Here is a 26,178-nt window from a genome sequence, read left to right as displayed (position 1 = left end):
GTGTGAATCTAGATTCTGGTTTACAAATTTTGGCTGCAATAAATAGCATCATTTCATAAACAGCTCTGAAACTTGGAATTCCTTGATACCAATATATAATGTTGTTGCATTTTAAAGACTCGGCTACTTAGGGAGAGAGTAAGAAAATATGGAGTAGAAAGAAAAGAAAAAAAAACTTTAGGTGTTATGAGTTGGTTTTTCCCTAGCCAAGTATAACATCAGTGCCTTCTTTTGGAAGGAAAGTTTCATATAAATGCTCTTGAAACCCTAGCTGTGCAGGAGAACCTGGCTCACCCTGCAAATGTTTTCAGTGCCTGGACAAACATCCCACCATTTTGCTTTAGAGACCTGGTAATTTTTGCCTCTTAAAAATTTGAGAGATTTACAGGCATCTACCTAGATAATTTTTAATACAGGAGTGGAACTTCATGTTCTCCATGGCTGGTTTTTTGTTTTGTTTTATTTTGTTTTTGAGACAGAGTCTCGCTCCGTCACCCAGGCTGGAGTGCAGTGGTGTGATCTTGGCTCACTGCAACCTCTGCCTCCTGGGTTCACGCGATTCTCCTGCTTCAGCCTCCCAAGTGGCTGGGACTACAGGAGCCCACCACCACGCCTGGCTAATTTTTTGTATTTTTAGTAGAGACGGGGGTTTCACCATGTTAGCCAGGATGGTCTCGATCTCCTGACCTCGTGATCCACCCGCCTCGGCCTCCCAAAGTTCTGGGATTACAGGCGTGAGCCACTGTGCCCGGCCCTCCATGGTTCTTTTAGGTTTTGATAACATAGGAGAATTTTAAGATCTCATTCTAAGTGATTCTAAGAAGTATTTATTGGATCGTTGATTCATGCACTGTAATGCCCCTTAGCTTCTTAAAAGTTACATAAGTATTTCTCTTATTTAGCTAAGATTTTTAAAGGAATGAGCAGTACAAGGAGCTAGTGTGTATAATTAATTACTGCTAACTCCTCTTGCTTCTTCCTTATGTTACTGGCCTACTTTCGAGAAGCTGTACTGTGGCTGGCTTGGGTTGGCTCACTTGTGTCACCCAAAAGTACAGTAATGGAGCTGGGATAAATTGAAAGGCAGAGGGAATCATTATTACTCTTTTGGGGGATAAAGGAAATGAAAATTTAAATAGGCATGAATAACCTTCTCTAGCTATACGAAGATCTATAGTTTTCAAACTTGACATAGAGACATGTGTCCATTAACTAATTTATACATTCAGTTATAAGGAGTTGGTCTCAAGCTCCCTGGAGGACGACAGTTATTACATTCACTTGGATCAGCCCTGATGCGTTGGTTATTAATACTCATTAAGTGAAAGTATTAGGTCATTTGAATATCTGGCTAAAACCAGTGACAAATAAAAGAAAGAAGTTAAGTTTCAGAAAACGATTAGCATCTACTTCAGACTTGTACATAGGACTGTAATGCATTGAGTGCCCCAGGTGTGTTACACAAAATGCTCATTATGTAACATGCTTTAGGATTGCTGAAATGATTAGGTTATTTATGTCAAGGAAGAGGTGAATTACTAGAAACATGAATTTTAAAGAATACTTTCATGAAAGTAAGGGATTCATTTCTTAGGAGAAAAATAATGAATGGAAATGGAATATGTATGTGGGATATAAATATGCCTGAATTAAAGCAAAGACAGCAAATTAGTTTTACCACCATTGAGCAAGCCCACTGGCAGCAGAGAAGAGTTAATGATTTATAGAGAACTTTAAAACCCATTATGAGAAGGTATACTTCATATCAGAAAACACTGAGTGTAGGCTGGGTGCCGTGGCTCATGCCTGTAATCCCAGCACTTTGGGAGGCCGAGGCAGGTGGATTACTTGAGGTCAGGAGTTCGATATCAGCCTGGCCAATCTGGTGAAATGCCATCTCTACTAAAAATAGAAAAATTAGCTTGGCATGGTGGTGCATGCCTGTAATCCCAGCTACTTAAGAGGCTGAGGCAGGAGAATTGCTTGAACTGGAGAGGTGGAGGTTGCAGTGAACTGAGATCATACCATTGCACTCCAGCTTGGGCAACAGAGCAAGATTCCATCTCAAAAAATAAAAAATAAAAAAGAAGAAAACACTGAGAGTTCTGATTGAATATTTCAAGAAAGGAAATATTGTAAAAAGGATATTTATGGAAGTAGGCGACTAATTCAGGGGGTAAATTTCCATTTGATGGAAAACTTGAACATAAACTGCAGACGATTATGTTTTAGTAACCCAGCAATGAGTTAGACCACTGGGCCAGTGTTATTTGTATATACTCTGTATCAAAACAGAGACATGTCAGATGTATCACAGCGATATAAAATAGGCAGCTGGAAATATGAATCACCAATGATTATGGATTCTTAGAAAAGAGTGATAATTGGGAAGAGAGGAGTACGAAGACAATGAGATTGATAATCCCCCTTTTTAATTTTTGGCTTTTTTGGAATATCCAAATGGTGGCATCCTTTTGGATGCCAAGAATAGGCCCGCAGTGTACTTCATAGTAAATGCCTTTTTATCTGTCCATACTAGACTGTAAGGTCCTTGAAGTTTGTTATTTTCATCTTTGTATTTCCAGCTCTGTGGGACAGGGCAAGCCTGTTACATAGTACACAAGCAATGCATGTTACTGAAATGGATCACTTAATGATGAGTAAATATTGGCTGAATGAAAAGAGTGGATAAAGATGGAGGCGGAGGGTGCTTGACAATATCAGCAACAGCTTCTCAGGCAGAAGCCTCCATGCATCCTTAAGGCACATCCAAATTTAATAAATAGAGACAAGCAGGGGAGCCGGGAATGAGGAGAAAATTAGTTGCAAGAAAATCTGAAGTATTGTCAATGAATTTCTTTATGAGTTCTTCAGTTTCCTAATACCAGTGCCAAGAATTAAGCCGAGAGTGTGAAAAATGCTTTGGTGGGGTGGGGGAGGAGTCAGATAATTTATCCTCTGTTTAGAAGATGTCTAAGTTAAGTATTAAACCCTGAACACAGTGTGACAATAATTGGATTTTTGTCAGAGAAAGATGGCCCTAGGGAAAGAAGGGTGGCCTTAGCATGGTAGATTTGGTGGATTGGAACAGACTGTGAAGAATAAGTCAAGGGCTTGCCAAGGATAGTAAACATGCTGGAGAAGTTTATTAGCCATGAGAAGAGCTGAAGCAGTCTTTTGAAAACCTTAAAATTTCCATACTCTTCCTGAAGTTTGTATTTTAAAATAATAGCTTTTCGGAATGTAAGATCATAATGTCACCGCACTTCTTCACATTATTTCCCACCCCTGAGATCCAGATGTAGCTGGGGTAGGCAGAGTGTTGGTATCTGTGTCTCCCACCCCTCCTTTCACCTGGAAATCAGCGGACTAGGGACAATTCCGATGGTACCTGGGAACTGCCATGGTGTGCTGTGCATTTATCATGTGCAAAGATGGAGAGGAGATGAGGCAAGTGGTCTCTGGGGCAGCAAAAAAGGGAGAAATTAGTGTTGACAGAGGGGAAGCAGCAAGTGTTTACTTGTCGTGGAACCAAGTTATTTAGCTTTTAAGAAAGCAGTCATTATGCTGATATAATAATGGCTTTTTATTGTGAGCTGTCAACAGACAGTAATAACTTTTAATGAGGCCTCTAAAATAAAACCTTTATGGTACCCATGTGTTTGGATTACTGCGATCCATTATTCTAACCTCTATTTTATTTTCTGCTCACATTGTGATTTGTTATGTTTGGGGATTTAGTGATTAATTCCTTAGAGAATCTATTTTGGAGCTTAAAGTAGTATTTTAACTTTTAGTACTGCTCACTTAAATGATTTCCTGTTTGCTAAATTTGGGAGAGATGAAAAGAACTTGTTTTAACCATCAGAAATTGGAAGAAAGGGGTAACGAGTTTTTCGTTTAAGAGAGTGGCCGGTGACTGAGAAGTTGCCAGTTGAATTGTGTTGACAAGTGAGATTTGTGCGAGTCCCTTAAGAATGCAACAAGAACATAATAAGCATATAAAAGCCATGGATTGTGTGGATGAAGGAGTAGCCTGGGAATGCAAGAGGAATGGCAATTAACATATGTTGACATTACCATCCCAGAGAAACACAGGCATCCTTACAATATATGTGTTGAAATTGTCTGCCCCTAAAAGATGAAACTCAGGAGAATAATCCTAGGAAATACAGAAAGAATAATCCTTGGAGGTGTGTATTTTTTAAAACATTTGCTTATCAGTGAATTATAGAGATGAGATAAATCATGCTTTGTAATGATATCATGAACAATCCCTAGTTCAATGGGTTTCTTGCTATTTTGCTGTAATTCCGGGTCATCCTCAGTGCCTGGTGTTTCTTAAATGAGTTCCCGATTTGATTCATTTGTTCCCTTCTCCACATCTCTGCTCTACTTACCACGAGCAGTCAATTGTGTCCCACTTGGATTTTCAGATAGCAAGTTTTGTGAACAAGTCAGCCATAGACATCTCGATCCTGCAGCGGTCCTTGGCCATTTTGGAGTCGATGGTGCTCAATAGCCATGACCTCTACCAGAAAGTGGCGCAGGAGATCACCATCGGCCAGCTCATTCCACACCTGCAAGGGTAAGCATGCCAAGATGCTCTGGGGAGGAGAAATGCTTCAGGAAGATGGCCACGGTAATGCACTGGGAAACGTTTTATGTTGTTATAGTTTGGTTAAATGTACAGAAAAAGAATCTCAATTTGGCATATAACCAAACCACGTGTCACACTGGAATGGCATGGTTACTTTCCCTTGGCCTCTGTCCCTCACTGAACTCCAAGCTGGTTCTTGGCATTGCCTGTCCCCACGCCTGGCCCTTGGTAAGCTCTCAGTTTTAATGGATATTGGTAGATATTGGCAGAGTTTTACTTTTAAGAAGATAAAACAGGATGATTTGTTCTCTTAAGTTCTCTTTCTTAAACCATGTAAGTTAATGTTTTCTGTGATATAATGAGTATTTTCATAGTTAATTAGAAATGTAATGTTATGCATTTTTACTAGGAATTTTTAAAGGCAGGTTTCTTTCTTAGTTATGCTCAAGGTGATTCTAGTGAGCTTCTTCTTTTGTATTTTATAATAAAATATAGGATTTTTTCTAGTGGCTTGAGCTATAAAATGGACATAAGATAGCTGCCCCTGCAGCCTGCAGTCTTTGAGGCATTTTTCCCCTTCTTTCCTCCCTTAGGTAACTAGGAAGGTTGTCTCTGACGATACCAACCTGAGAAGGACTCTGTTGTACAGTGCTACTTTAGAAATTCAAGTATTTTGGATTGCAGTGATAATAAATGTTATGAGCTTGCTTACACAGGAAAGGAGGTTATTGGAACAATACTGGGGTACCTTGTAGAATCCAGAAATGACATAAGTAGCTAAGCTTTGAGAAGGAGAGAAACCATAGCTTCCCCGGAGTCCTCAGCAGATGGCCTTTTCTCTAGCATTTTGGTTGGCACTGCAGTGACCCAACTCCCCCTAACTCTTGCCCCTGGTCCATTAGGTCACAATTACAAATTCTCAAGAGGAAACCCAATTGGCCCATTTGGGTTGGTGGTGCAGGGTGGGAATGGTTCTCTGAAATGTTAACTGTTGTGTTTATAATATAAACTACCAAAGCAGATTATATTAGATATTATTTTCATTTGGAGGTGGGAAGATTACCAACATTTAAAATTTAAGTCACAGAAGCTGAGGATTGTGGTGGCCTCCGTGATTGTGGCCTCAGAATCATAATTCTTCAAAATGATGATAATGTAAGGTAGCTTCTCTAGAAATAAGACCAGTTTCACATTTCCTTTGAATGTGAACTGTATTAATTTATATACTGTGTCTTTTCTGGGAATCTCAAAGGCATACATCTTCATCCCAAAGCACATTACCAAAGTGGAGAGTTTATTATTCTCCAAGTACTGTGCTAAGGATTTTACATGCATAATCTCATTTTATCTTCACAGCAATCCCATGAAATAAGTGTGTCTAACCCCATGTTGTAGATGAGGTAACTGTGCCTTGGGGGATACTCATGAATTTGTCCAAGGTCTCAGCCAGCCTGTGATGAACTGGGCTTTGCACCCTATCCTGGCCTAGTTCTAAGCTCCACCTCTCTCTCACTGGCCTGATAAGTTATTCCTAAATGTAGCTCATAAGTCACTCTTTGTTTATGCCTTGAGTCCTCCTTATTTACTGTTTACTACATGCCTTACATTAGAGCTTTGTTTCATTTTATTATTTCTGGTTCCTTTCCAGTGAAAATCAGATTTATAAACAAACACCTGTTCTTTTTGTTATTGAAATGTTTATATTTGGAAATAGATTTTTAGAATATATAATAGAGCCATCCAATTAGCCCAAGAATGTGGAGACATCTGAAACTACTCCCTGATATATTTCATGTATCAGACAGAAAATTACACATACATACACATACACATACATACATACAGACATACATACATCTATTACTAGTAGTACATCAATTACACATCCCCTAGGTTTATGCCTTTAATCTGAATAAGAGAGAAGGCTGCCTATATTTCTGGGCATTCTGCACTGACCAGTGTACTGTCAGCTAGTAATAGTAGTTGTATATTTACCACCTTGTGATGTTTGAAATGCATTCTCAGTGCAAAATGCATTTTCTAGGCCCTGCCTTTCTCTCTCACTTTTTTTTGGGAGAGGGGGCTGATTTTGAGCCTTTTCATGGTTTGACCCAGGGCTAGCCTCTTCTGACTTCGTGTTCTGATTTTCTGAATTGTTCTCTAACTTTACAGGTCAGATCAAGAAATCCAAACCTATACTATTGCAGTGATTAATGCACTTTTCCTGAAGGCTCCTGATGAGAGGAGGCAGGTAAGTTGCATTTCTTTAGTCTTATGGCTATGTCAGGGCTAGGAACTTTGTGTGCAGAGAACGCCCTCTCCTTCTATTCGGGGACTCATTGGGCCACTCTGCTATCCTGGCCACAGATGGACTCTCCAGAGCAGCTATGTTCCGCTGCACGGCTGGCCCGCTGGGGTCCTTCCCAAATCCAGGGGCAAGTGGGTGGAGATGGATAAGCCCTTGACTGATGAGGGATGCTAGGAGTGTTCCAGCAGTAGAGCCTTTTCATGAAATGAAATGCAACCTGGAAGCCCAGATGTAAAAAGATGAAAACACTGCTGTGGTAGAAGCAGAGTTAGGAGCCCCTGCGACCTTCTGTCATTTCATGAGATGCTCACTAGCTTGAGGGAAGTGCTGTTCTCATTTTCTGTATCAGGAAACAGACCCTGAGGGGTGCCATGTTTTTCCCAAGGAGGGAGGTGATGGAAGGTGAGAGGACAGGAGGGATAATATGCAGATGGCTGCTCCTTGTGGAGATAACTGCATTCATATGTCAGAGGGGCTCCTTGCTTGGTGAGATTACTTACTTCTGTGTGTGGATGTGGCTGAGAAATTGGAGCCATCTGTTTCCTCTCCTGTATAAAAAGAGCCGGGCGCGGTGGCTCACACCTGTGGTCCCAGCCCTTTGGGAAGCCAAGGTAGGCAGATCACTTGAGGTCAGGAAGCTGGGACTAGCCTTGTCAATATGGCAAAACCCCATCTCTACTAAATATACAAAAATTAGCCAGGCGTGATAGTGCACGCCTATAATCCCAGCTACTTGGGAGGCTGAGGCAGGAGAATCACTTGAACCAACCTGGGAGGCAGAGGTTGCAGTGAGCTGACATCACACTGCTGTACTCCAGCTTGGGTGACAGAGCAAGACTGTCTTAAAAAAAAAAAGAAAAGAAAAAAGAAAGGAAGGAACCCCTTAATGTACATACATGGAACCTTTCCTCTGATGGTGTCCTTTGTCTGTAGATCCTTTATTTCTTTCTTCACGAAGGAAAGGAGCATTACAGAGGGGATGTGAAGAAGTGGAATTTTGCCTTGTCTTGGAATTTAGGTCACACCTCAAAATCCATTCATGTTTTTTTCAATCAACATGTCATGTAATATGTTACCCTGGTCACAATTTCCTTCCTTAAAAAAGTGGGTGGGAATATGAGCTCTTTCACCCACCTAGAAACTATGCTGGGGAGCTTGATGGCAGTTGCCAGTGAGTTCGTTTAGAAGAAATTAGACAGCGAACCTGCTACTGAATGCTATGACAAGAATTTTTGGATTTTATTTTGCTTTTCATTGCCAAGGATTTTAAACCTCAGTGACTAAACATGAGGGGTTCTGGTTTGTTTTCCATTTAGAATTTCTTATTCATCCCTGGGGGGCTGTGTTTGCACAAGGAGTGGTGTCACTTTATAGTTTCCTGGACGTTTGATTTGGTGTTCCCTGGAGCCAGGTGGAGGTGCCTGCCCTCCACAAGCCTGTGCTAGGGGCACTCTTACCCTGGCTGGATTTTTAGGAGTAGCTTTGCAGATCTGAGGTGAAATCATGGATAGGGCTGCTTCTGTGATATTTTAGTCTAAATAACAAACTCATCATAACTCCCAAGCAGCCCGGAAGTTGTCTGGAAGCTCTCACTGTGTACATACACAAGCTTGACTTGGGCATTGGAGGAACTGGGTCCTTCTGCTGGCCAGACTGGGGACTTCTGGCCCAGCCGCATGGTAGCTGAGTGTAGCGTGTGGGGTCAGGAAGGTTGCATTCTGATCTCAACTCTTGGAAGTTTCCTTTCTCCATCCGTGAAAGAAGAGGATGGATTAGAGGAAGTGAAAGTTCATGCCCACTCAAAAGGCCATTTCACTTGGATCTCTGAATCCAGACATGAGTAAAATGCTTACTGCATGTTATTTTATACCAAACACTACTGTTCATTTGTTAAATTGGACTCTCATGGCCATGGACAAATAGGGAATCAGGTGTCAATCTGTACTAACTTCAGGACATTGATAATAATGGTAATATAATGGAATGTCGATATAAGATTAGGTTTGGATTTTGTGAATCAAGTCTTTCTTTGAAAACTATGCAACATAAGACTGACAGGAAACAGTTTGGCTATATATTATTCTAATAAACCACCACAAAGAGTAATAAACCATGACAAAGAGTAGTCTAATAACCTTAAACCATTTAAGAAAAGATTCCAACTAAGAAAGACTGTATATAATTCAGCAGAAATTTATGAAGTATTATATGACTCATTCAATCAAGCTCTAAAAATACCTACAAGGTATTTAATTTACTTGTCCATGGAAAAGTGATGTGGACTTCATAAACTATAAACTCTTGAAATTTAGAATGTTGTTCATCAAAATAAAGGGAGTATCATGATTTTTAAATTTAAAAAAATTTCAGTGAGTAGCGAGATAGCTCTAAAAAGGGATTTCAGATTCATAATGAAGAAAAGTTTGTTGGATATTATTTTCTGAAGGTCAGTAGAGGCCTGTAAAGCAGAAGACTGAGCTAACTGGTGATATCATGTGGGTTGCTGTGGATTTATATTAACAGCTGAGCTTGTATGCCTTAGTCTGGGCTCTATGTTCTAAGTAAAATAAAGTTTCAGCTGGTCTGAATTTGACGTTGGCATTGTTATTGGCATATGTTCTGAAAAATTAAAAGTTCTGAATTTTTGGCAAATAGGAAAATTGACCAAAGTCAGCCATCAATGATAATATTATTGAGAGTCTGGCATGTGCCAAGCAGTGTTCAGTGTTTTATATTACATTATTTCATTTTATTCTCATATTCAGAGAAAGCCACATTATTTCTGTTTTATAAGTAAGGAAATTGAGCCTCAAAGGGAGTAAAGAACTTGACCAGGTTACTGAGTGGGTAAGAATCAGAGTTGGAGTCTCAACCTTATCCCTGCTTTTACCTGCAAAGCATCCCATCCAACGCCTGTCAGAGATGTCACTCACAGAATTCTCCTGTATTTGCCAAGTAAACAACTTCCCGAAGCCTGGATAACACCAAGCCCATTTTCTCATTCCAATTAGATTGAAATATAATCTAAACATGTATTTACTGGATTTGCAGGAACACTATTTTTTGTTTGTTTTTTGTTTTATCTGTTTAAAGCCTTAGCACCATTGCTTTGTTTGGAGTAGCCTGATTCCACTCCAGTCAAATACTTTTTTAAAATTTCATCTTTTTTTGACTTGGGGCCAGACACATTCACAGGACTCCATTATCTGGGGTTTCTTTGAATTTGGAATGCTTTTAAACACTTATACCTTATTTCTCCTGTTACTGAAAAAAATGCCACCATGGTCAGAAGGACCTGTGCTGTTTTTTCCTTTGCATCTGTGAGGTAGGCCTTACTGAGAGAGGCCTGTGCTGGGGCCTAGGGTAAAGCTTCCTCCTCTGGGAACTCCCTTCCCTTCTAGGGTTCCCCCAGGGGTGGAGGCCTTGCTTTCCCATGCCTCTGGGATGTAGGAGATTCTCTGCTTCTTGGCACAAACGGAGGGAAGGGCTGGGCTAGTTTTGTCGGGGAGGAGGTTGCTGTTAGGTGGGCAAATGGATCCTTTTGCTTACAACTTTTACCATTATTCAGTTCACTATTTCAATGGCAAATATGTTGGTGAGATCCCTTCCAAATTTCTCTACAAATACTTATACTTTTGATAAGCACTATTTAAAAAACTTGTTAGTTAAAAGATTTGGTAGAAAAATCAGAAAATACTGACTCAAAAGGAAGAAGTTTGAAAGATTCCTGTAATTATATTCCCAGAGGCAGAACCATGGCAATTATTTACAACTCTTGTGACTTTCATGGTGCTACTTCCCTGTTTGTTCTGTGCAAATATTCTCCTAATACATCATTTTTTTTTCACCAAATGTGAGCATACTACATGCATTGTAGTTTTTATAAACTTCTTTTAAAGCTAAACAATATTTTGTGGACATCTTTCCATGTCAGTATATCGGGATTCATATTTGTAGCTATCTATACTTTTACATAATTTTAATGCTATAAAATATTCCCCATGGATTCTCACATTTACTCCAATAATTCCTTACTATTAGGCCAAAAAATGGAGGCATGGATATTTCTATTTTCTCTTTGACCAAGCTGCTGTTCCTTAGGAGGGTAGTATAAAATATTTATTTGTTATTTTATCAAACATTTATTGTCTTCTCGGTGTCAGACATTGTACTTTGGGCTTGGAATACAAAAAAGAAAAAGACATTTTCTGCTCATGAGGGACTCACAGTCTTATGCAGACAATAAATATTGTAAACAGACAATTACAGTGATTTCTTTAGTAGAAGTTGGACATACATTGTCCCTTCTAACTTTAAATTTTATAGACTGATAGACAAACATAGGAACAGAAATATTTTTTCCATCTTTATTTATGAGCAATAATTTCATCTTTTTAAAGGAAAGAAATTAAAACAGCTATAGGATCCTTTGAGGCTTTTATTTGTCATCTGGTCTAGGAGAAACAAAAAAACCACCACCAGGGGGCCTTTCTATGAAGATCAGCAAGAAAGCCCTGCTTTCTATGCCTAGTGGAAGGGAAGGTTCCTTCTGGGTTACCATTTGAGTTGTTTCTCAATGCGTCATTGCTCCTGCTTTCTTGTTTTCAAGAGTATAAGACCTAGTATTGGATGTGGACTTGAGTGCCATCTAGCTTTTTTGAGTCACCTTACAGTATTTAAGCACTTTTCAATGCAGTGGGTCAGCAGGGGCGTTCAAATACAGTGGTCAACCTCTAACAGAGTCCTCTGAATTTCCATCCCTTCTTCTCTCCTGCTTGCTTTCCTTTCTGTGGTGGCGATGACGCCGTTAGGTTGATGTAGAGAGCAATGTTGACATCCTTGATTGTCCTCTGACTGTAAGTCACCCACGTTCCCTTTGTTAGCGTAAAGTGGGCCCTGCTCTCCTGTGCTGCTCCTGTCCACCCCTGCTTGTATGCCCCCCCTCAGAAATCTCCCCCACCCCCCACGTTCTTGGTTCTCTTTGCTTTCTGCAAATTTGTTTTAACCTTGGTAGAAATCATGGTTGAGTTTTTAAACCGTGGCTTAGTTTCTTCTCTACTCAGTAAGAGTAGCAACACCAAAAACACCCCCTACCACAAAACAACAGTCAAGTGTCTTCCTGAATATGAGCAGTATTTTTACTTTAAAAGGCTCCAAGTGCTCCAAGACTATGCTTGATATACTATTTTCCCTTAGTCTCTACTTGTCAATATTTATAAAGGGACTCTGTGCATCATTTCCTTTAATAAAATCACCCTTGAATCCTCCATACCAGTCAGGAGATGCCAAGGCACGAAACAACCTGCAGAAATCAGGCCTTGCAGAGCTCAGTGAGTGTAGACTCTAGAGCTTTGCATCACCCAGATATTTGCCCTTCACTTAAACTCCACTCAGATCACTTATGTAGCCTGGTATATGTATTACTCACTCTTTGGTTTTGCACAGATTAAGATGAAATGACTTTTAGAAGATACTGGAATCTCCTTGCTACAGGCATGTGTTGCCTAATAAAAGCTTTCTGCACATACATAGTCTAATAAAAGATGATGAGGCTTTCTAATAGCCATTGCTTTGTTTGGAGTGCCTGATTTTTATTTAGCACCCACCTTTTTCTGGAAGGAAGAAATTCCTAAAGAAAAGAAGTTTGCAGGTGCCAGATATCTTTCCTTTGCATTTGGACATTGCTTTTACATTCTAAATAAAACAGTCAAAAAAATAATTTGAATACTACTGCCTGTTTGAGTTCATTATTTCATAAGAAATACTGCTGATATACAGTTACGAAGCACACCCCAGGATAAGGTCATTTTTGGCCATGTCGAAGTGTAGCTTTCTAACCTAAGCCTTTGTGTGGGTGTGTTTTTCTTCCACAGGAGATGGCGAATATTTTGGCTCAGAAGCAACTGCGTTCCATCATTTTAACAGTGAGTACCTATGCGCTGTGACCTCTTTGTGGGGGAGGAGTGGCCTGGTGCATTTGTTAATCTCTTCTTTTGGCTTCAGTCTGTGGTTTGTTCTGTGACTTGCTTCTGTGGTGAAGCAGTAGGAACTCTAATGAAGGAAAAAGTGAGTTTTTGGAATTGGAATAAATAAAGGCTTTCCCACAGGAATTGCCTCATTGGATTGGAGGGAGGGGTTTCTGGAACTGCTCTGGAGAGAGAGAAAGGGGGAACGCATTCTGGCCAGAAGGGTTGGATAGCTCTCTCAGTGGGGCAGGTTAGGGAGATCAGGGCTTAAAAGATTCACCCTGATGAGGTTTTGCTCTTTCAATGAGGAAGCTAGCTGTAAACTGATATGTTTACCAGGTACCAAGAGAAGTCCTGAGATGTTGAACATCAGTTTTGGGGGCCCCCTTGCAAGAGAGAGGAAGGAAAGATATAGATAGGAGCCATTCATTCGCTGCGATGCAAGATGACCTTAAACCTTGGTGGGAAAAAAAAAAAAAAAGCCCTAAATGTCACCTTGCAAATGTTTAGAAATAAACCAAATAACAAGATTTCCTGAGGCCTTACCCGCTATTTGACTTACCAGCTACTTGAAAGAAGCAGGTTGATTGATTGCCCTGCTTACAAAAAAGAAAAAAAAAAAAAAAGGAAAAGAGGAAAAGAAAGAAAAAGAAAAATCTCTGTTTGCGTGATTCCAAAGAGCAGTTCAGCAAGCTTACAGTTAAAAACACTTGGTCCTCAAATGCAGGTTTTATTATTATTCAAGTATGGTGAGGCCAACAGATCAGGAGGTGGCTGGCATTGAAAAGTTTGTTAATTATAGTTCCCCAAAGGAGGGGGCATGCCGTGCCACTGGGGGATTGTGGGGGCAGGGGAAGCTCCTGAGTCAGGAGGCAGGGGAAGCCCAAGGAGACCTGGGCGAGAGTCCTTACTGTGGTTTTTGAGGGAAGGGATATGTGAGGCCAGGTAAGCTGGCTGAGCAGATTTAGGATTGGCTAGTTTGAATAATTTCAGTGGGCTCTGGAGTTTATGGGCTGTCTCCAGTTGTCTGGTACCTGGCCCTGGGTGGTTAGGGCAGGAGAACAGTGGTCCTAAGAGTAGGAGCCAGAGCTTGTAGAGGAGTGGGGGGTGGGTGCCAAGGCTCTGGACTGATTCATTTGCATATGAAAGGAGTCATTTATTATCTCTAGGAATTGGCTAGACCTGGGAGGAGCAGTCTCTTCAGGGTCAACAAGGTCCCAGATGTCCCAACAGCAGAAACAAATGTCTAATACACACACACACTATCCCCCCTCCCTCTCCCACCAATACAAGTAAGCCATCAAAAATTAATGTTGAAAATAAATGTTGTAGATCCCAAAGCCAGTGGTAATGCCAGCAATTTGTGACCAAGTTAGTTCAATTTTAAACTTCCTGGCTGTCAAGGATGACAAGAAACGTATGAGTGTAACTTTCATTGTTTGATAAAAAGAGGTCCCCCAGTTCTTCGGGAAAGATAAACCTTTTCCCTCTGGAACTGAAATCTGAAATGAATCTTGGGAGAGCATCTTAATACATTCTGGGTCCAATTGTGGTTTTGGAAGTGCAGAAGTATTCATAATTACTGTCCTTCTTTATATTGGCTCTCAGTAAATGTAGAGGCAGCAGCATCAATGGGTAGCTCAGTGTCTTCATATTACCTTGATGTGGGAGTCAGGGTTAGAATGCCCTGAGATATGAGTGGCATTAATGACTGTGTTCACCCTGTCTCAAAAATCAGTTTGCTTCAGTGGGACTTCTTGTATGAGATGTTGTTGATGGCTGAAGTTGGAGGTTGGTACTCTCCTGCAGGAACTTGGAGTGCAGTACTTTCGAGTTGCTGAGAAAAGAGATACCCATATGCTTTGGATACTAAGTGTGTGCTATGAGTTAACATGCTCTTCTGAAGACTGGAGGATAAGGGGTTTGATTTGCTCCTAACCATCCTGTTATCTAGCTTCCCTGCTTCCCATAATTTTGGTTCGGTGACTGTATTCTCTCATTCCTTCCTGTCCTCTTTCTTCTATTCCTCAATCTTCTCCCACCCCTCCTCCTTGAATTAGCTATTTCAGCATGGCACTGACAGCTATGGTGTGGATTGCAGGTGGATGTCAGGTTGAGAGGCACCCAGGCAGCACTCTAAGGACCTAGACTTCCTCCAGTCCTGGAGGAAGATCATTTTTCTCTACAGTGGGGAGCTTTGTCATTTACTGAACGGCCACTTAGAAGTTGGTTTACAGCAGTCTGTCTACCCAGGAGCAACTACAGATTGCCAAGAGAATTGGTCTTTCAGATAGCATGGCATGACTGGGGCTAGCACAGTTGAAATAACTGATTTGATGGGTTGTTCCACCACATTGATCCATTGTTTGGCATTTTTAATGTACAGCCAGAATCTCTGTTGAAAAGGCTGTATGTTAGTCCCAAATGCTGAATGTTGAGTTGGTGGCAGCTGTCCCATTTCTGGGCAGGGGTGAGGGGATTGGGGGTGGACCTATCCAGTCTTCCTGTTCTGCCACTCCTTGTATGTTCTCTTTTCAGTTCTGTTTCTATGGGGAAAAGTCATTTTATCTTTCATTTAATTGTTAACAGTGAGTAAAGTAATTCACGAGCATTTGCTCTCTGCTTTTGATGGTAGACATCCTTGTGTAGCTCCCACAGTGGATTAAGATTTGATGGGTATTTTGCTTTTGTGTGTTCCTTCTAAAACTTTTCCCCATTTTGAAGTGGGCTCACCTGTCAGAGACAGTCCCAGGGTAAGATAATGGCAAAATTGCTTACTATGGGTATGCACCATTGGTTTTTCTGCTGCGTATGACAGATGCTTCCATTGTAGAAATCCACCGTTGTCTTGGAGACACCCCCATTTCAAGCACATCTTCTCTTGACTTATATGGCTGCCATCATCAGTCCCTTTCCAGCGCTTTTCCCCTTCCACTCCCTCCTGCCCACAGTAGGTTTTTTCATGGACTGTGATCTGAAGATCAGGAACCTTACTGGGCTCTGAAATTCAAAGGAAAGGTCTGAAATTCCCTGTGCCCTCACCTTCCTTCTCCATTCCTTATACCTCCCAGTGAAGACTATGAGAGCCTTCTTGAGAGTTAATTCTAGTTGTTTCCTTTTCCTTCTTTTTTAAAAAATTTCATTTGTGAACCATCTCCCTAGCATGTCATCCGAGCCCAGCGGGCCATCAACAATGAGATGGCGCACCAGCTGTATGTTCTACAAGTGCTCACCTTTAACCTCCTGGAAGACAGGATGATGACCAAAATGGACCCCCAGGACCAGGTGAGTGCTCGTTGGACAGCAGTCAAAGCACAGGAAGGACAGAAAGTGTCATTAAAAGTCTTTTTTTGAGGTACCCTGAAACTAGGGAGTTTCAGAGTTTGATATGATGTCGTTTTATTATCATCTCAGAACTTAGGGGCATAGCTTCAAAATTAGGTGAATCTAGGATCAGAAAATATACCAAATGCATTCTTCCATTAGGCTCCAAACTTGCATGTTCTTTCTGCATTTATTGAATAAGAAAGTTTGATGTCACATGACCACAGACTTTAGCTCCTGGCCCCAAGTAACATTTAATGATAGTAGCTTTGGAGTCAGGTTCCCAGGCAACTAGGGCCTCTTGGTGACTCTATGTGGCATTGATTCTGTGGGGTTGAGGTAGCAATTTTCATTCTCCAGGGATCAGTGCCAAGAGCAGGGTCCCAGATTAAACCTGATTTCTGGGCCAGCATTTCTGTCGGTTGGCTGTTGGCTGTAACTCTCTGCTAGGTCTCTTGTTGTGCATGAAAGGTTATAGCTCCATTCAGAAGGCTTTGGGGACCTTTGCTGTGTGAGGGTAGAGTGAGAGGAAACAGCTGGGAGCCCTGCCGTAGCACATTTTCAACTTAAACAGCGCTGCAGCTTTGGAAAGGAAAACACTCATTATTGGCACGTGAGGGCCTGATCTGTTGCAGATGTGAACTGCATATGTGAAGTGTGTAGCTGCCGCGGCACTTCATTCATGGAGCAAGGCCATACGGTTAAGAATGATGGAGAGGCTTTGAGAGGCAGTGAATGTGCCCCACGTTTTTGGCAAGGTGTGGTCATCCCAGGGAGAAGAGACTGTCATCCTACCACTTCTAGTGACAGAGAGCAATGCCTCTTAATATTGAATGACATGACGCTCTTTGCTTGGAAACCCTTTTAAAATTTTATTTATGTATTTTATTGTGGTGGGATATGTATAACAGAAAGTTTACTATTTTAACCATTCTTAAGTGTACAGTTTAGTGGCATTAAGTACATTCACATTGTTAGGAAACTATCACCACCATCTATCTCCAGAACTCTTTTTATCTTGCAGAACTGAAACTCTGTACCCATTAAACACTAACTCCCCATTCCCCTGTCCTCTTAGTCCCTGGTAACCACCATTCTAGTTTCTGTCTATGAATTTGACTACTCCAGGGACCTCATATAATTGAAATTAGACAATATGCATATTTCTGTATCTGGTTTATTTCACTCAGCATAATATCTTTAAAGCTCATCCAGATTGTAGCATCTACTGGGATTGCCCTCTTTCAAAGGCTGGATAGTATCCCATTGTATGTCCACACCACATTTTGTTCATCCATTTACCCTTGGATGGACACTTGGGTTGTTTGCACCTTTGACCCTTTCTTTCTTTTTTGTCCTGTGTTGGTTTCCATGAAGTAACTTAGTGGGGTGAGGCACTTTGGGTGCTTCTTACTTTGTTCCCAACTGTACAGTATCCCCAGTTTCTCTAGCTTAGCTTTCTCCAATCACGACCCTTCCATCATATCTGGGCCTCTCAGTTAAGACTGCACTGGACTATCAATATTCGTGCTCCAGATAACTACTTGGCTAAGAGGACCACTGTGGAATACAGCCAGGCCTGACCAGCAGGGAGACTGACGGGGGAAGAGCGGTCTGCAAAGCCCTAACTTAGAACATTGGTTCTCTTTTATCTGTTTTTCTTTTGCCTGAATGCAGTGATTCATTTAGACCCCAGGGAAAGAGGGAGTATATGTAATGTCACACAATGAAAGCAGCTTTTTCCCCTCCCTTTTCTTTTTACTCCCTGATTCCTTCAGGCTCAGAGGGACATCATATTTGAACTTCGAAGAATTGCTTTTGATGCTGAGTCTGAACCTAATAACAGCAGTGGCAGCATGGAGAAACGCAAATCCATGTACACGCGAGACTATAAGAAGCTTGGGTTCATTGTAAGTAAGCTATCTCCAGTATGCGCTCTCCCTCCAGCCTCCCCGGGCCTGACCTCAGCCACATAACTGATGTCTCTTCCGAGCGTGTGGTCCTCTTGCGCTTTACAGAATAGTTTCCACATTTCCAGATGTTTAGCTGGTTTAAACAGGATCACATGAAAATCTCTTCTGGCTTCAGTGAAATGGAATAACTTGCACAAGTGTGACTAATACTGCGTTTGTTTATTCAGTTCTGATTAAGTGTAACCGAGAGTAGTTAGCCCGGAATGTATCTCGACTTCATTAAATCTATTTCACAAGATGCTTAAGATTTGTGTTTGCCTTAAATGAGTGATGGCAGCTGTGGGATGGATCTTATTATTGGGTTATTGAGTTGATTACTTACATACATCAATTTTATATCAAAGTCAAATTGAAAGTCTCCTGAAATTTAATCATGATGACATTAACACAATTTATGTTTTCTTAAAAGGTCTCTCTTGCTGTGAATACTAATAGGTTGTCTCCTAGATTTTTTTTTTCAGTTTGCAAATCAGAACACAGCTTGTCCTGAATATAATCCATTGTTTTTATTTCTGTTTGCACTATATTCTCGATTTTCTCCCCATGAAGTCTCTGAGTGACCTTCAGCTAATATCAAATTCTGCAGGTGTAAAATTGGATTTCCATTTTAATCCCCATCATAAATGGCATTACTGAGATTTTGGCTTCGGTGATTAGAAATCACCAGGCATTATTTTATAGTTCCAAATACTCTTTCCTTGGAAAAAAATATATACGCTATATATCTATATGTGTGTGTCTGTGTGTGTATATATATATATGGTGTATATATTTTATATATATACATATTCGTGCATATACATGTATACAGACACACCCAAATATATATATACACACACACAATGTATATATCTGTATATATACTAATAATAATATTTATACATATTTTGACAAATGGTATTATGCTTTATGTGTTATTTGAGAAGGCTTGTCTTTCATGGGAATATTCTTTGAAAATGTTTTCATATTACTGTGTTTCATTACTGATTTGTTTTTCATTATTTAGATGTAATACAATTTATTTAACCAAGCCCTTTTACTAAATGATTCAATGCTTTGAAATTACCATAAGTCTATAATTAATATCTTACAGCCCAGAATGTATGCACACCCATGATCACATTATTAGGATAAATTTGTGGAACTGTACTTTGTATGAGATATGTTTTCAAGGCTTTTGATACTGTCTAATTGCTTTCCACACACAGAAAGTCATGTCCATTTTAACCAGCAGTGTTCATTTTTTTTTTAACTCTCTCCGGTAGTGTTTCTTAAACTAAAAAACCTAAAAACCTAAAAAACTAACACTCTGTCCAGTTATTGTTTTTATAGTGTTAGTTTTAATATGACGTTTTAAATAAGAATACTTACTGAATATTCAGCTTTGCAGCTTGACTTACAGAGGTATTCTGAAATTATTTTTGTATCATTATCTTTTATGTTTCGACCTTGGCATTCCATTTTATCTTTTAGTTGAATCAGTTTTTTAAAATTTTAGCAGAAAATGTCATGACTGGTGGAGCGGGTGAGTTTCCTGTACTTGTGTGTCGATGATCAAAGCTCCAGGGTGGCAGTGACCTTGCTGGCAGAGCCCCTCTGCCAGAGCGATGGTCCAGGGAAGGTGGATGGGACTCACTTTCTACCTCACCCTCAATTCCAAGTTTTACTTTTATGTGGTAAGCAAGATATATCGAGGTCACTTGGGAAGCTTTGCGAAATCACCCAATCTCTCTTACCCTCAAGTCATATCAAAATTACCAAGGAAGAATCAGGGCATGTACATTTGGAAAATACTCTTAATTGATTCCTCTTCTGAGGGAGAGCCTGGTTCTAGGGTGCTCCTGTGACTGCAATTTTATCGTCGTCCTCCTGCCAGTGCCTGGATTTCTTCTGAGCTATGTAGAAAATCCAAAACCTGAATTCTTTCCATGTGCTGCCTCCGGGATGCATGTGTCTCTGTCCCAGTAGTGATTTTCCTCGGGGGCAGTTGGATCCCAGAATGCACAGTATGGAGGGACTGTGGAGAGAGAGAGGTTGGGGGCCGACCACATGGAGGAAATAGGATTACTATAGAATCTGGGTACCTGTGAGAGCTATCTGGAATGGGGGTGTGTGCTATGAAGCATCTCCTTTTTATTTTCAGACCCTGTTCTTATGTGAGATGACCAGGGTATTCCAAAATCAGAGTACATTTTCTCAATGTAGCTCCATCTGTCTTAACATTCTTGTTAATTCCTTGTACAGTTTAGTCTTGGTGTATCTCTGTCTTAGTTTTCCCTGTCTGGGGAGTGTTCTGCTTCATGAGTACAGAATAATAGTTTTTTTTTTTTAACTGAAAGTTAATTGGAGGTGGTTTTAAGGCCTTTAGCACTTATTAGGACTTGAAAAGTCATCCTAGAAAAAGCAAAGACTCTGAACAGAGAATAATCAGTGTTGGTTTTCTTTATTTTTCCATGGTTCTTTTTTAGTTTTTGATTTTAGTTATTCCCCTGCAACTTCTCCCAGGCCACAGTCTTGCATCAGAGAGTTGAGAAGTTGGAACGACTATTTAGTAATGATTTTGAGTGCTGGAAATGATCCAGTAACTTTTGACAAGCAGATATTTTCACTTTTGAATACCCAGCCAGCCAGAAATAGACAGGCCTCAGTAAACAGAACCGCATGGTCATTGCACCACCTAGAGACAGTCTTGCAAAAACGCTGAAAGCTGGCTGATGATATCAGGGTCTGGCTGCAAAATCTCTAGATGCTGTAAGCAGTCTCGTGCAGAATTCTCTCTGTACTTCCCAAAGAGGAATCATCTTGCCTGTTAAACTCCTTACTGAACTTTAAGGATTAATTTGAGGTTTGGATCATCTTTTGGATCACTTTGAAGAAAAGTTCAGTTCATAAGATTAAGACTGCTATTTCTCATGCTTCTGCTCCCAAGTAGGCAATGCCCAGCAAGCATTACATGACAAGGCTTTGGAGTTCACTGGGCCTAGATTTAATTTTAGCTTTCCTCCTTTTGAGCCATGGGCCAGTGGTTCAGTCATTTAACCTGTTTGGACATGGGTTTTCTCAGCTGTGAAATTGGGCAGCATCTTTTCTGTTTTGAGGTTATGGGAGGGACCCACAGGACCGTCTACCAGCGACTAGCACAGCAGCTGGAACCAAGGTGCACTCAGCCAGTGCTACTTCCCTTTCTTCCTTTTGGAGAGAACACATCATAGAAATCATCTGCAGCCTTTTAAGTTTTCCAAGGTAAAAGTGGCCATTGCGCCAACAAGGCAAGAAGAACAGTTTATTAAAAGAAAATAAACCACAACACCTTTGAGGAGGCAGATGGGCATCACATTCCTTCTCAGCACAACATCCCATTGGAGCAAATTTTTCTGGTAAAATAATTCTAAAGTCACAATCTAGGTGGCTGAGTGGCTTGTAAGGTTAGTCATAACACAGAAAAGCTGCTTCATCTTCTGAGATCTCATTTTTTTGTTTGTTTGTTTGTTTTTGGTAGAGTTTTGCTCTTGTCGGGTGCCCACCACCACACCCGGCTAATGTTTGTATTTTTAGTAGAGATGGGTTTCACCATGTTGGCCAGGCTGGTCTCAAACTCCTGACCTCAGGTGATCCACCCACCTCAGCCTCTCAAAGTGCTGGGATTACAAGCATGAGGCACTACCATCTTCTAAGGCATCTTCTAAGATCTCTTGTTATTGATTCTGTGGTTTCAAAATGGACAGGCCTTTGTAGGTTCCCTGGTGGGAAGAGACAGAGTTGTCTGGAATAATGCTATTCTTTTTTTTGAGACAGAGTCTCACTCTGTCACCCAGGCTGGAGTGCAGTGGCGCAATCTTTGCTCACTGTAACCTCCATCTCCCAGGTTCAAGGATTCTTCTGCCTCAGCATCCTGAATAGCTGGGACTACAGGAGTGCGCCACCACACCCAGCTAATTTTTTGTATTTTTAGTAGAGACGGGGTTTCGCCATGTTGGCCAGGCTGCTCTTGAACTTCTGATCTCAGGTGAGCCACCCACTTTGGCCTCCCAAAGTGCTGGGATTACAGGCGTGAGCCACCGTGCCCCGCCGTGCCCCGCCGGGATAATGCTATTTTTAGTGGAACTTCTAAGGAAGGGCACATGGATTCCTGAGAGTAATGGAAGGCAGACTCTCACCTCTAGGATGACTTTATTTTGAGAACAGGGGAAATGCTGTATACAAAGTTGTCCCTCTTGATTGTAGCCGCCAAGACCTGTGCACCATGGCTTTCACACTCTGCAAAGTGTTGTGTTCCTGGCTAGAGCCCTTTCAGAATTTGTCTCTGGTTTATTTCCAATTTGTAGCCTCTCTATTTGTGAGTTTTTCCTTGTTCAGTCTACCGGACAAGCATGAAAAAGGAGATGGCTGTAGTTCATCTTTCTGATCCCTTCTGAATCAAAGCAGATATTAAAATCAGACAAGGTTTTTTTTTTTCTAGCTGCTTTGTTTTCCTTTCCTTTATCTTGACTGCAGAGAAAATAAGCTTTTTTTTAAAAAAAAATTGTTTCTGAACAATATAATGTGTTTTAACATGAAATATTTTACAAAAAAATTTCATCATATTTCAGGATCATCCTGGAGGGAAAAATGACTAAAATGTGAAGGTGGAAGAGGTTATGGGTAATGGTGAAAACATTTCTGAATTAAGATTCATGTTCAAATTTTTAAGAGGATTTTCTACCTTCTTGGGTGATAGAAGATAATTATCTGTAGTTACACAAGTATAATTACACAAAATTACATATGCAGGGGTTGGTGTCATCTTAATAATATTTTTTCAGCAAATAGAGATGGCAGGGAATGAAATGAACTGCATATTTATATTTTTCTTTCTCTATCTCTGTCCCCATCCTAATACTACGGAAGGAAGCATCTTTGTCTAAATGCTACTAGGCTTCAACAGTCATTGTGAGAGTAACATTGTGATTAAGCTTGGGCTGTAGATTTGGGTTGCTGACATCGATTTCTGACGCTACCAATCACAGGCTGAGTGACTTGGGCAAGGTACTTGACATTTTCATGTCTCTGTTTTTTATTCTTTAAAATGAGGGATAATAATTTTCTCTATCAATATGTGTGTTGTATAGATTAAATTAGTAGATACTTGTAAGTTGTTCAGAGCAGTGCTTGCTACATAGTCTGTGAATCTAGATGCTATTATTACGATCTTATGATTGATATTAATATTATTGGAATGGCGTCCAGTGCTCTGTGACACCGTGACAGATTGTGATAGCAGAACATGAGAGTTGTAGGTTGTCACTAGGAGGGTAGTGTGAAAATCCGTGGTGAAAGTAACAGTTAAAGGTGAAAGAACACTGGGTGCTTGGGAAACTGCAGGTCATTTATCATGGCCAATGTTTATGTTGCAGAGAGGGAAGTAGAGTTGCCTTTTGGAGTGAGGGAAAGGTTATAGAAGAATTTTAAATTCAAAGGGCTTTGCAATATACAGTCAGTCCTCATTATTCATGGATTCCGTCAGTCCTCATTATTCATGGATTCTGTATTTGCAAATTTGCCTTTTTGCTCAAATTTATTTGTAATGCCCAAATCAATATTCAGCGTGCTTTTTTAGATCATTCTTGGAAAATGCACAGTGGCAAAAAATTTGAGTTGCCCAACTCAGATGTTCCAGCTGAAGTCGAACAAGACACCAAGCCACCACCCTGCCTTCCTGTTTCAGCTCTCATCCTTCAAACAGGTGTCCCTTTCCCAGTCTGTCTAGGCCACGTTTTTCTCATTTTTATGCTTCCTGCTTTCTGATGGTAATTTCAGTTTCAAATGGCCCTTAAATGTAGTACTGAAGTGCTGTTTTTATGTTCCGAAGTGTAAGAAGGCTGTGACATGCCACGCAGAAAAAATACGAAAATATATGGGTTTGTTAAGCTTTGTTGTGGCAGTAGTTACAGCACTGTTGGCTGAGCATTCAATGTTAACAAATCAACAACATATACTAAATAGGGTGTCTTTAAACAGAAACACACATAAAAGAAGGTTATATATTCACTGGTTGGCAAAAGCGTTATGGTCAGAGGCTCGCAGAAACAATTTAATATTGTTCCTAGGAGCAATGGTTCAGTAGTTGTTAACTTATTTGCAGCAACTTTCTAGGACATAACTACTGCAAATAAGAAGAGTCTACTATACTTGGAAGTCCCCAGGGAGCTTTTGGGCAGAAGTAAACTATGGAGAGGAGAATCCCAGAGGGTCCCGTCTGTGATAAGTGGGGAAGAGAAAGTCTGCTCTTAAATGGTAATGAGAGGTGAAGCCAGCTGGGCTTCTGGGTCGGGTGGGGACTTGGAGAATTGTGTGTCTAGCTAAAGGATTGTAAATGCACCAATCAGTGCTCTGTGTCTAGCTAAAGGTTTGTAAATGCACCAATCAGCTGTCTGTGTCTAGCTAATCAGGTAGGGGACTTGGAGAACTTTTCTGCCTAGCTATAGGATTGTAAACGCACCAATCAGCACTCTGTGTCTAGCTAAAGGTTTGTAAACACACCAATCAGCACTCTGTGTCTAGCTAATTGGGTGGGGGACTTGGAGAACTTTTCTGTCTAGCTAAAGGATTGTAAATACACCAATCAGTGCTCTGTGTCTAGCTAAAGGTTTGTAAATGCACCAGTCAGCATGCTGTCAGAACAGACCAATCAGCACTCTGTAAAATGGACCAATGCGCGCTCTTTAAAATGGACCAATCAGCAGGATGTGGGTGGGGCCAAATAAGGGAAAAAAAGCAGGCCACCTGCGCCAGCAGCGGCAACCCCTTTGGGTCCCCATCCATGCTGTGGAAGCTTTGTTCTTTTGCTCTTTGCAATAAATCTTGCTGCTGCTCACTCTTTGGGTCTGTGCCGCCTTTATGAGCTGTAACACTCACCGTGAAGGTCTGCAGCTTCATTCCTGAAGTCAGCGAGACCAAGAACCCACCAGGAGGAATGAACAGCTCCAGACATGCTGCCTTTATGAACTGTAACACTCACCGCGAAGGTCTGCAGCTTCACTCTTGAAGTCAGCGAGATCACAAACCCACCAGAAGGAAGAAACTCTGGACATGTCCGAACATCAGAAGGAACAAACTCTGGACACACCATCTTTAAGAACTGTAACACTCACTGTGAGGGTCCACGGCTTCATTCTTGAAGTCAGCAAGACCAAGAACCCACCAATTCTGGACACATTTTGGCGACCCAGATGGGACCATCGCCTGTTGCCAAGCGGTGAGACTAACGCCTATTGCCAAATGGTGAGTACCATTGGACCCCTTTCGCTTGCTATTCTGTCCTATTTTTCCTTAGAATTCGGGGGCTAAATACTGGGCACCTGTTGGCCAGTTAAAAGTGACTAGCGTGGCTGCCAGACTAAAGACACACGTGTCAGGCTTTCTGGGAAACGGCTCTCTAACAATCCCTGACTCTTCGGAGTTGGGAGCGTTGGTTTGCCTGGAACCAGCTTCTGCTTTTCCTGTACTTCTGGGCTGAGCCGAGGGTCGACAGAGAGGAAAGCCATTCAGCTCTGGGGGTCCCAACAACAAGTTGGTTGACCCTGCAGCCATGAGCAGAACTCTCAAAGGCATGTCGTCCAAGCAGACTCGCCCATCTATCCTATCTATTCTGACCCTTGCCGCCTGGGTCCTAATGCCTGCCAGACAAACTTCCTCTCACCTTTCTTCTCTGAGGCTAGTCCCACTTCTAAAAAACCACTCCATGTCTCTGGTGCTTTTCTAGTTTCTCCTATAAGAATTATTTCTAGTATAAACTCCAGGACTCTGTTACCTTCTTTAGGCACCTGGGCTCACCAATCAGAAAGATATAATTTTTGCCCAAAGCCCCATTGTAGGGGGACTATCTGGAATTTTAGGATCCCTCCTCAGACAATCAGGCCTAACAAAAGCTATTCCTGAAGCTAGGATATGGGGAGCCTCAGAAATTGTATCCTTCCTATTCATATAAGTGAGGACAAAAGGTATCACTCTTCCAACTCAGGAGATCCC

At 41.1% G+C, this 26,178-nt stretch overlaps 1 protein-coding gene across 5 annotated transcripts in view; it reads left to right on the top strand.

The window, feature by feature from the left end:
- The window catches only part of ELMO1 (engulfment and cell motility 1), a 591,689-nt gene that overhangs the window by 215,899 nt on the left and 349,612 nt on the right, over window positions 1-26,178 (top strand). For 3 of the 5 annotated variants that reach the window (XR_008626205.2, XM_034963945.2, XM_014345639.4), the window contains exons 9-14: window positions 4,437-4,588; window positions 6,773-6,851; window positions 11,720-11,764; window positions 12,782-12,832; window positions 16,037-16,159; window positions 17,977-18,108. Coding sequence is in view for 4 of the 5 variants with exons in the window: in XM_034963945.2 (XP_034819836.1) it covers window positions 4,437-4,588; window positions 6,773-6,851; window positions 11,720-11,764; window positions 12,782-12,832; window positions 16,037-16,159; window positions 17,977-18,108 (582 nt within the window). In the remaining variant the exon portion in view is untranslated. The remainder of the gene's footprint in view (window positions 1-4,436; window positions 4,589-6,772; window positions 6,852-11,719; window positions 11,765-12,781; window positions 12,833-16,036; window positions 16,160-17,976; window positions 18,109-26,178) is intronic. The other 2 variants (XM_003814972.4, XM_003814973.6) reach the window with 1 other exon arrangement.

This window comes from Pan paniscus, chromosome 6 (genome assembly GCF_029289425.2).
Source record: "Pan paniscus chromosome 6, NHGRI_mPanPan1-v2.0_pri, whole genome shotgun sequence".
NCBI lineage: Eukaryota > Metazoa > Chordata > Mammalia > Primates > Hominidae > Pan > Pan paniscus.
Note: the sequence above shows the minus strand (reverse complement) of the source record. Positions and strands in the feature narration are given on the sequence as shown.